This window comes from Oreochromis aureus, linkage group 7 (assembly GCF_013358895.1).
Source record: "Oreochromis aureus strain Israel breed Guangdong linkage group 7, ZZ_aureus, whole genome shotgun sequence".
NCBI classification, from domain to species: domain Eukaryota; kingdom Metazoa; phylum Chordata; class Actinopteri; order Cichliformes; family Cichlidae; genus Oreochromis; species Oreochromis aureus.
The window spans coordinates 6288817-6300975 of NC_052948.1; the positions used below are offsets into that span (position 1 = coordinate 6288817).

General features: G+C 39.7%; 1 protein-coding gene across 3 annotated transcripts in view; it reads right to left on the reverse strand.

Annotated features, from left to right (window-relative positions):
• ldlrad3 (low density lipoprotein receptor class A domain containing 3) overlaps positions 1-12159 on the reverse strand; it is a 96823-nt gene that overhangs the window by 57053 nt on the left and 27611 nt on the right. Inside the window, exon 1 of one of the 3 annotated variants that reach the window (XM_039615722.1) lies at positions 1428-1474. The exons of the other annotated variants lie outside the window; for them this stretch is intronic. Within the exon in view, the coding sequence (XP_039471656.1) occupies positions 1428-1443 (16 nt within the window). The 5' untranslated portion in view covers positions 1444-1474. Of the gene's footprint in view, positions 1-1427; positions 1475-12159 lie in introns of those variants that run through there. 3 annotated transcript variants of the gene reach the window in all.

Sequence of the window (12159 nt, forward strand, 5' to 3'; positions counted from 1 at the left end):
GACATCTTATATTTTCACAGCCATAAAATAGAATTTTGCATCAAAAAGATGATTCCCTAACATTATACCGATGATGAATAGATGTTTGTATCTGTGTGTGCCTGTTTGTCTGTGTCTATATGTCAGGTTGGGTATCAGACGCCACCTCTCTGGGGACATCTCAGGCCCTCCAAGGTTTGAGGCCCATCTCCCCACCACTTCCCCTGAGGTCGGGGCAGAATCTCATGAGGCCTTTTCCCCCCACCACTTCCCCTGCCGTGGCAGACGCCTCAGACTTCGGTGCGCTGGTGGTTCTTTGGTCCGGGTGGCACCCAGGTACCCACCGCTCACTCCTATGCTTATCGGGCATGGAGCCTGGGGCTCGCCGGCCACTGGGATGGTGCCTCGGCCTCGGCCCGGGCTTGGTCACCAGGCACAGCTGGCTGCCGGCGGAGCTCACGGGCACGCCACTGCAACCCCCTGGCTTCTGCCCGCGGCTGCCCCTCTGTTGGTCTTCCTTGGTCTCTTGTGTTCTGGGGGCCTCTGGATGTCTGGAGTTTTGATCTCCTCCATACCTGCTTCATGCCCTGGAGGTCGGGGCAGTGGCCCCCACACCCTCTAGCAGATCATTACATGAAGGAACCTTTTAAAAACAAGCGCTGTTCATGCTCACAGGTGTACACACACGGTGATCACACACACAAACTACACCCTTTTGAGCTCCTACCTCAAAGCACGCCAGCTGTCGATCTCACGCTGCACCATAATGTTTAATATTTAGTATTTACTGTCATATTCCCATATATCATTGTGATCTTGTTTATTACTCTTGTCTTCTTCTGCTTTTTCTTTTTCTTTCTCAACAGGTGATCCAGGTTATCGATATGTATTTTTTTTTTTTTTTTGTCTGCTTATTCTGTTGGTTTTTGTTTTTTGCCCTTTTCCCCGTCCCTCTTCTCAGGTTTTTTGTTTTTCTTTCCTCTTTCTTTCTCCCTTTCTTTCCACCAGTCAAGTCTGTCCCGTATTCAGCAAGTGAAAATAAAATAAACAATAAAGGTGAATCAGATGGACCATTATGGCAAGGCTGGGATGGTCCATTTGGTAAAGTAAATCCGTTGGGCATCTTTCTTCGCCTTTAGACAATAATTCTGATGGCAAAAGAACCAAACGGGACAGGTTACAAAAAAAAAAAAAAAAAAGTGATTCCCAAAGTGCTTTTAGCTTTAAAAAACAAAACTAAACAAAACTGCTATATCTTGGCCAGGTGTGCAGTGTATGCTTAAAAAGAAAACAGACAAGTAGGGGACAAAATCAGCTCAGAACCCCCCAAAAAAAAAACAACTAAAAACAATCTGCAGCAGATGAACAGTATCTGAAAGTCATGCCCTTAAGTAAGTAAGAGGAAACCCCGCAAAGACCTGACACATGACCTGAGAGATTCATCTAACCTTTCAGTTGATCCATCTGCTGTTCACTGAAGCCTCATTAGAGATGGTCTCAGTGGAAGGGCGGCTATCGTGAACATGAAAGGAAACGGAGAGAAAAGGCTGAGGTATGCCAAATTACACCATAACCTGACTTAAATAAGTGGAAACAGGTCTGATGGAGTGATGAATCCAAATTTGACATTTCTGGTTCAAATTGTCAGCAGGAGGAAGTCAGGAGAGAGCTACAACAGTGAGTGTCTAGAGCCATCTGTAAAACACGACAGGAGCTCTATCATGGTTTGGGGCTGCATTTCAGACAGCTGAGTTGGAGATCTTGTCAAAATTGATGGAGTTATGAATGGAGTTGGATTTTGATCCACTGTGCAACACCATGGAATACCATGGAAATCTGGAAAGCAACTGACTGGCAACGGATTCTTTTTCAGCACGATCCCAAACACACTGCCAGTGCAGTAAAAGCATACCTGGATAGAAAAAACACACAATGGAACACTATCAGTCATGAACTTGGCCCTCCTCCGGAGCCTGGACGTCAATATTATTAAAGTGGTGTGGGATCAGCTTGAACAGAACTGAACAAAAGGCAGCCAACATCCAACGAAGAGTTTTGAACGCCCTTCAAGGAGCCAGCAGAACCACTGACTGCTTAAAGAAATTAAAACAAGGCTTACCTAAAAGAGTTCAGGCTGTGCTAAAGAACTCAGCTGGTCATACCAAATATTGACTTTTCAGCTTTTTAAGCTCAAGAATTCGGCACACTACTTAATATATGTAGGTACCTGCAGCTTTTTTATTTTATTTGACATTAAATATTTATAACAAAAGACATTGATGGATGTCTAAATGTCCTTCTCAACAAAAACTGAAAATGAGAAAAGGGATAAAAATGTTAAATGCACAATGGTAATGAAAAATATTAAAACCTCTAAAATGCTTGGATGGATACAGATCATAGATATCGTTCTGTATTTATGTTCAGATGCCGCTTCTATTTGTTCAGTCCTTTAAAATAATCCAGTTAAATGAATTCCCCTTTTCCAGCAGTGAAACTGTTCATTTTCCTCAAATAAACCATTACAGGGACACATTCTCAATGAAGTAATCTTCATTACCACAAAATCCACTGCACCCCACTTCAAATAAAAACCTCTGACTTTTGAGCTTTTGTGAATTCATAAGTAAAACTCCACATTTTCACCACAGCTCGTTGATATTCACTTAGCACATGTAGCCAGCCTCCAGAGTGCAGCTGAGTAACTGACACACAGAAATAATCTGTTCTTACATCATCCTTCCACTGCTGCTTTTTTAACAGCAGCAGGTACTGGAAACCATGTATAGATTGTCTCTTAAATGAGACAGCACAACCCTTCAGAATCTGAATGCATGACGCAACGCCTCCTTTTGTCTCATGCAATATGAAACAAAAAAGCTGAGTGATAAAAAAGAAAAAGCTCCTGTATCTTATGAGAACAGGAAAACATTCAGATTTCTATTTCTTTCATTATTTATTACGCTGATTCATCGATGCTGGAAATGAATAATATCACCGTGATTATCTTTTTGTCAAACAACCTTTCCAAAAACCAAAATAAATAGCGGGCTTACTCTTAGCAGCTTCAGCTGAGTGGCGTGATATTTCAGTAGACAAAGTTTCCACTTCTCTCAACTTCAACATATAAACATTAAGGCTGGTTTGACATAAGAACAATGAGTCATCTCTTCTCTTATCTTGAGTCGGTTCAGTGATGTTTCTGTATCAAGTGAAAAAATTAGTGTTAACTTATAGCTCGGCTTCAAGGAGACACTTTCAATTTCAAGTTGCAACTTACATACAAATCTACTTACTCACACACTGCTCCAGGGCTGGGCCATATCATACCGTTCACAGTAATACCGGTATAATGTTAGGCAATAATAATAAGAGAATGAAATATCGCGATAGAATATGGGTAAAACATGAGTGCGCAGTGCCTTTGTTTTCATACGCACATGGCGGAAAAAGCATGGCGGCGACATAGAATGAGAAGGGCGAAAGCGGATCGTTGAATGAAACGGATAAACCAGAATTGATTTGTAAAAATGGTGCAACTTCAGAGGTATGGAACGGCTTTGGCTTTCGTACGTCAGATTCACACAAAAGCACATTTTTTGGTAGAGCATGCAAGCGGGCCGTCGTTATTACCGAACCGATTTTATGTGGTACACGGCGCTCAAAAATCTGTTAAAAAATGTTTTAGTACGACTTTGCTAAGCTACAAAGCCGTACTGCTTGATGGATTGTCGGAGCATTACTGCTACCGGAGTCAAGAGCCTCGAGAGTGATACGTACTGTGGTTCAACATAATATTACCGTATTGTGTGTGTATAACCTCTTTTTAAGTTTTGTGAATATTATACATGGTTATGCTCAGGATATGTCGGCCAATTTCCACTGGAAATGCCTTTTGGTTAAACTGTCAACAATGAATTTGAATTTGCACTGTTAAATTTTTATATACCTTTAATGTACATTAAAAAATAGCTGCATGTTTAAGTGAAAATACATTGATGGGGTTTTTTTTGCACTAATAAAGTTGTGGAGTTGTAAAGTATTTTGTCTCGCGTCAATTATATCGTCAGTTATATTGTTATCGCAAATTTTCAAATATATATCGTGATAAATATTTTTGGCCATATTGCCCTGCCCTACACTGCTCAACCTTTGACCCTCATCAACACCAGCTGGCTTATTTGCCCATGTTAACTTGCAGAAGAAAAAAAAAGGGTGAAGACGATATTTTACAAAGTATCAGATCAGATCGAGCTACAGTCAATAAATACATGCCTTGGAAAATTTCCTTATATAGTTTAAGAGCTGATAAAAAGATAAAGCCTATCTAATTAAAATATTTATAACATAACGATCGTCAATAATCATCTTATTATAAACCTGATGCAGCATTTAAGCCATCTGCTAATTAACTATGCCAGCGGTCCCCAACCTTTTTTGCCTCACGGACCGGTTTATGCCCGACAATATTTTCACGGACCGGCCTTTAAGGTGTCGCGGATAAATACAACAAAATAAAACTAGTACCGGTACCGAAAAAAAGAAGATTTATTCATAACACGTGAAAAGACCCAGGAAAACAGAGTTAACGATAAAAAAAGATAACAAAATAACGCTGAAAACCGATAAAAACCATGAAAACCATACATTTCACACCTGAGCCTCAACTCTCGCGGCCCGGTACCAAACGACTCATGGACCAGTACCGGTCCGAGGCCCGGGGGTTGGGGACCGCTGAACTATGCTTTGAATATAACTTATAAGACTAAAATAAGTTCAGGTCACTTTCAAAATGTAAATATTACATCTCACTGGCTTTATCTGACCTGTTCTTCACAATGAAGGCACAATGTGCACACTTACACCAGTATACTCATAATATACTCATGCCCTTTAGCAAAGGGATCAAAATGGAATTCGGCAGGTAAGGAAACCTTAAGATCTGGTGTAGCACTGCAGGGGGAAAGTGATTCACCTCAAAAGGACTGATCTGATTTGTTGGGTTAATTAGAGTTAGCCATATATTACATAACCGGATGTTACACGAGCTATCATGGCTGCTGTCCAAACGCTAGATAAAGGTGGAAATTGGCAAGTAATCCTTAAGAGCACCATCAGCTTAAATTTAAATTAATGACTGCTACCCCTGACCTAACAGTGAGCATGGCACCAGTCCAACATGGGCCATTATGTCCTAATGGTGTTTCTTGCCAGGGCCGCAGCTCTTTTTGAAATTCTTCATTCCATATTTAGATTACACTCAATACTGACGAAGAAGAACGTAGCGCCAACGGCAAAACAGGAGGACAGAAGTAAATAGAAACAGAAGTTTTCAAAAATGTTTAAGCATTTCGCGTAAAACAAAGTTAAATGCAGACTGTGCAAAGCAGCGCTTTCCTTCCACGAAAGCACTACTGCAGTGCACACGCATTTAAAACGCTGACACCCTGGAGCTGTGATGTCAACTCTGGGTGGGTCAGCTTTAGAGAGTTAAGTGGGTGTGTCGTATTGATACCTTGTTTATGTTAGCTTACCTGGCGGGAACTTGTCATGGTTGATGCTTGCTGAGCAAACTCAGTTTTGTTAGCTAATGCCTCCTAGTTTGTTTGTTTTTTCTTCTCACATTAATATTAGTGTTTATTCTGAACAGTAAACCTCCTTAACAACAGGGTAATAGTCACAGGCGGGCAGAGTTGAACAGGTGAGGCACTGGAGCCTAGAACAGGAGGTTTGCCCACAGGAAGAGGAGATAATGATTATTTCAATTACTCTTAACTAATTGACTAATCAAAGAAAAACCTGGCAAACTGGTCGACTACCAAAATAATCGAGTAATAAATCGTTGTTTGTGTCTACGTTTCATTCAAATTGGCCCATCCACTAAGGTTGGGCAATATGTAAAAATTTTCCGACCGACAATAGTCAGTCCAATAACGGACGATAGGCAATATAGTCGCACACGCGCAGACTTTTTCATGGGTGGATCAATGTAATCATGCACGGACTATTAAAAATGATCGATGAAAGGCTCAGCTTATCGTCGATAGTCGATATATTCGTCCAATCACCCAACCTTAGCATTCACATAGATACATTGTCTGCTAGAAATGTCTGTATCTACATATTACCTCTGCTACAGTAATTATAGTGAGATTACTACAATACACTTTGAAACAAAAAATACAAAACAAAAAAGATTATCATTTTGTTTGCTGTCAAAGACATTTCACAGAATTAAAGAAGATAGCTTCAATGACACATTATGGACAATGTCTGCTTTAAAAAACTCTGAAAAGAATGAGGGCATTACATTTTATTAAATGTCAGTTCCTGAGCAGTTCTTGACTTTCAGTTCTTACCTAATCTCTCACAATCCTAGTATATTTCTTACACATTTCTCAGAGCTTTGTCTTTCTTCTGCCACTGAACTACAGCAACTGCATCAACGCATCGACTGCAAGACACACTGAATGTCGAACTGCACAGAAACAGCTTGTGTGCGTGCGTTTGGTGATGTCTGTTGAACTGTTTGAAACGTTCCATTTGAAATTACTTTCTACTTTGAAAAAAAGTTACTTTCTAGTTAGCTGATCCTGAAGTGCTGTGACTGCAGCTTTTTTGGCATCTGCAGCATGATAGGAATGAGACAGAAAAAAGAATGTGCATAGTGTGCATCAGGGACTGTGGGGTGGTATTACTTTCTGAATTGTTATCTTCATCGTGGCACCAGCTGCAGGGAACGCCAGCCTGCAGCACACGAAAATGAACTTGCTTGAGGTAATTATGTATTGTAATTGAAGGTGATGGAAGGCCATTCAAGCTTGTTCCAGTACACTAACCTCTGCTTCAGAAGCTTATTTTTCATCAGACTTTTTAAATATAGTGCCAAATCACAACAACGGTCATCTTGGGGGCTTTATACTGTTAAGTAAATATCTTTCAATATGACAGAAAGAAAGCAAACAATTCCCTATGAGGATTTGGCGACACTGGGGAGGGGATTAAATAAGAACCTGTTACAGAGCTGTGAGTATTCACAGACCAAACACCGCACAAAGAAGCGTGATTAGGGCAACACATTGTTGACAACCCAACAGAAATGTCCATTCAGAGCCCCACAGAACAAGTGTAGGCGAGAACCATATAAAATGACTTCAAAGAGCTGACTGAGAGATACACTGGGTTAATTGGAAAGCTGCTTTGGGAGCACAAGAGGACAGGAAAAGGACTGTCTCTCATATATGTGTATATGTGTCTGCGTGGGTCTGTTTGAGGAGTGACCAATAAGATTGAAAAAAAAAAGAAAGAAACAGTTGATGGACAGCTCTTCTTTTCCCACGAGTCTCTAACACTGCCAGTAGCAAACCTTTTGCAGCACTTCTTGCAACAAGCTTGTGATGAGTCCATCTTTTGGCAAGCTCGACGCCTCTTATCCCAACGCCCCTGTCATTCTGTCAATTCAGTAATAAGCCTCAATACTTGTTCACCACTGAGGTAATGAACAAAAACCCACCTCATTACTGCAGAAAGTGTAGCTATACAGGTCATTACAGATGGCACTACAAGAGAAACGAAATAATAACAATTCACTATGCAATAATAATTCACTATGGTACTCTGGGGTTGTTGCAACTCTCCCAAGGTGACTTGGGCAGTTTTACTGGAAGCAACCGCGACCATAGACAGTGTATCGAGCATTTATCCCTTATGCTTTTAACCATTATTTTGTGGACTGCTCAGGGCATTGTGCACAATCCCTGTGTGTGTGTGTGTGTGTGTGTGTGTGTGTGTGTGTGTGTGTGTGTGTGTGTGTGTGTGTAACTGTGGTCACACAGTGAGTGTGCGAGGGAGAACAGGAGGAGATAAGACAGAGATGAACCTGGAAGTGTAGACCAATTACTCTGAGTAAATATTGACTATACTATCCTTTCCTCTGCACACCCACCGTCTGCATCCCATCTTTTCTCACCCTTCAGCAACCCTGTGTCCACTAAGGTCCCATTTAAACTGTTAAATCATAGAGCGTAGAGACATCAGCTGGATACTCTTTTTTTCCCCTTTTTTTAAAATTAGCATTTACATTTTTAGTTTGTGCTACTTTCACAAAGTTTCAGTGGTTCACTCTGGGTGAAATCTTCCTCTCTCTATTTTTTTCAGCTCAGCTTCTGTTGCAGTTATATTGATTGCACCTCTCTTACCTCAATTATAATTTGACATGAAAATGAACTCCCAGCATAAACACAAGCTTAATTTCCCAGTGGTTCTGAATAATACTGAAGTTATTTCTCAAGTAAGCTTCCACATTGTTTCATGTTAAGTAAGTGATATGCAATATGAAGATGATTTTTTGCAAGATTATATACAAAAAGGTGTAATTACTAGACGCTGGCCAATATAGGATTTTTAAGTCCGATACCAGGATTTAGTGATATTAAAGAACCGATATAGTGGATGATAAAGAGATTGCTCTAACATTTATGCATAGTTATTTATCAGCCCTTAAGGTAATATAAAAATGCAGCTTAAAATGAATCTTGTTTTATTGTTGCAGTAAGTCATGGATTACTCTTTTACACCCTGTCTGACTTTGCTCGGATCAGCTGGTTGTTGTGTTTGTGGTGTTGCCAACAGGGAAGTTTCAAAGTGCCTTTTGGAGGACAAACTATGTAACGTCAACACTCATTACATGGTTGAAGGCGCTTTCCTCCATTACTTTTTAAATTTTCATTTATTACATCAGCTCATTGTTCTGTGCCTTATAGAAACCCAAATCTAAAAAACATTGTAGATCTTGTTATTAAGAGAATAATTTCTCTGAATGAAGCTGAATTTAGGTGAGCAAGGAGAAACCCGAGTAATTTAAAACTCAATTGTAAAACTGTTAACAGTTTAAAAATATCCAGGTTGTTCACAGTTTGCAGTAAAGCATAAAGAAATGTGTGTTTCCACAAAGACGAGAAGATGCTGAACATGGATCCAAATGATGTAGCTTTCAACAGTTGGGTTTATAAATCTTATATAAAGTTGGGAAATTCTATTAATGCTTACTCTGGGATCTTTAGCGAATAAAAGAAACTCATTTTAAAAGATAACTACCTTTGTTTTTTTAACCCAAACAGACATTTCTGGGTTGTGTCTGACCTTGAGAAATGCCACAAGTGAGAAAACAAATCAAAGTGATCCCACATGCAAAGGAGATTAAGAACTGCAAATGTTGGAATGAAATTAGAAAGATCTGGGAAATATGTAACCACAAAATCTCTTAACAGGTTAGGAATTTAATATTTAGTTACTCATTTAAAGAAAAAAAAAATCATATGAGTGCACATGGAAAGCTTCCAACTTTCATTCCAAGATGTTCCATGGGTATACTTCATGCATAATGATTCTGGAAATGGCAGTCATGAGACTTTTCAGAGAACTGCTTAGGGTGCCTTAGCAGTTCTCTGAATATGCAAAGACAGGTCCAACCACCCACATCTGCCTCTGTCTTCCAGGCCTTATGAATATTTTCCAACCAAATGTCAGTACGCTGCATTGACAATGAACAGCTAATTTGGTAATAAAAAATATATATTACTCTTGACAGTAGCTATTGAAAACGTATTAAACCTTAAAGCATACAGATGACCTCCCTTCCCCTGTAAGACCCTTCTGGGTGTGTGTATAGACTTTGGGTTGTACAACAGAGATACATTACTGCAATACTCCACAAGGGTAGACAGGAAAGTACTGTGTAAAGCAGAGTAACACACAACAAGATGCAATAAGGATTTAACCAACACTATATGGAACATGTAGCACATAAAGATGAAAGGAAACAAATGAAAGGGGGAGATCAAGATATGACTGGACATGAGTCATATGGAGCAATTATAAAAGGAAAGAGTTGTGGGGTAATAAAAAAAAAAAAAAAGCAGGGAGGTGACCAGTAACATCATTTTCTGTCCTTGGGTTCCTAGCAATATCCGCCCTAAGCAAATTCTGTTCCCTGTGCTCTGCACATAAAAGGTCAGTGATATAAATCCATAGCTGAGATGACTATTGGCTTGGCTGTTACTTCTCTAACCCCATCTTCCCCAGCAGCCTTAGATATCTGACCTGCATTGATTAGCCCGAGTAAAAGGTTGAGCCTCAGATTGAAACAGCACCCGAGAATTGATTGGCCCGACTTTGTAGACTCTGCAAGCTTGAGTAGAAGTAAGAAATAATACTGTGGGAGAAACATCACAATAAAATGGTTATGGAGTTGAGTTTTTGAGCTTTCCAGAAAAAAAAAATGTCCTCAGAAATAAATCCTCATCAACCACCCCTGAACATAATCTTTTTGTCCACACTACCACACCATGCTGCGTAAAACTATCTCCAGCGAATTATGTGAAATTCTGTTTGAAGCTGTAAAGGAGCATGTTACAAGTTACATTACAGACAGATGTCAATACAAACATGGGCAGCAAGGGCTGCTTCTGCTGGAGGATAAGGGAGGAGTGAATCAATATAGCCCAGCTCGGAATGAAAACTAGCCTTTCAGGTTCAAGAAAAGAAACTTATTTTTCAATTACACACCACTCTAAATGGGCTAACTACAAGCAGGGGGCTCTTGGACGCAGCAGGGGGTGATTTGGCTGTCTCTTTCATTGTGTGTGTGTCTGTATGTGGCAAAGGGAGACAGATCTTCCCAGAGAAAAGAAGAGATTCTCCATCCTGTTACTTTGGCTCACTGAAGCATCCAGTATAAATAAGTGCAAGTGTAAAGAACCTGGTCTGCATCAATTAAAGGCACCCTATGGACAGACAGACACACACACAGGAAGGGTAGCATAAGCACAGAGCAGCAGAGCAAGCAAAGTAATAATGGCTCGAGATGGAGAAAAGAGCAACCATGCATGAAAATAGACAGCAAGCCAGAATAATATGAAACCAGCTACAATGTAGCCACAGTATCTTTCAGCTGCTGCTTTTGCCTTTTTTGGTTTTGCCTCTAAGGATGAATCTGCTGTGTGAATCCATTTGTTCCTGGGACGAGTCACTGACTTCATAACCTGCTGTGTAGTTACTTTATTTGCAGTGTCAGTTGGCAACAAGGGCTAAATGAGCTATTGACAATATCACCGAACGACAAACTGAGCGAGGATCGCGTCTAATTTAAAGTTAATGTCATTTTAATGTGAAAAAAAAACACACGGTGAGAAAAAGTCACAAAATGTTCACATTAAGTCATCCACGCTGTGCGCACTCAGTTAGTCAGTAACTAAGGGTGATTACCTGAAGAACACAAAAGCAGACTTCAAATGCAATCAGACTTTTAAAAAGTGCAAAAATCAAAAGTTACCAAGCAGAACGTGAGTCCTACAAGGCAAATAAAACCTGCCTAGTGCTGATGTACTTAAACTAACCAAGAGCCTTTCAATCTGTAGATTAGTTACCCTTGAATTTAATGAAATGTATTTTTCTTGTGCTTTTAATACAGTTTTTTTGTGTATAGATGATATGTACACCCACTTCACTAAGCCTTTTGATACACCTTTAATAGAACTTATTGTGCACAGAAATATTAGGGTTATCTGATAATTAATTCCTCATTAAACACAGTGCACACTCAAAGTGACGGGTGCTCAGACACACTTAACTTTGAGGTCCAAAGTAATTGCAGTACTATCATTGAGACAATGTAATAACTCTGTTCCTGACACAGCTGCTAAAGTAAAGAAATTCACGAAAATAAATACCATAAATCACATATAATATTTAGGACAAAATTTTTTTTAAAAAGCTGTAAGCATGTACTAGCTTTTCAATAAACCAAATGCATTTGAACGTACTATCAAATTACACTCATCATTAGCAGTTTATCCTGTTTATGCTGATTCTATGGTGTAGCTTGTTTACTTAACAGGCAGCGCATCTCTTTTGTTATAGCTTTTAATGTGTAGCACACTCAAGAAAAACAACTTTCTCACAGGGGAAAACTAGTCTAACAGCTTCAGAGAAACAAAAAAGGAATGTAAGAGGTCAGGACAATTCTTTCCAGCTCCAGATTCTTGTGATATACACATCACTGATGCACACATACATTCTTCTGTACACACATCTTAAACTGGCATCACCGGATCAAAGAACTAAATATAACTTTGTCCTTAAGTGCACATAAAAATGGTGAAAGGAGAAGGGGGTTGCTGT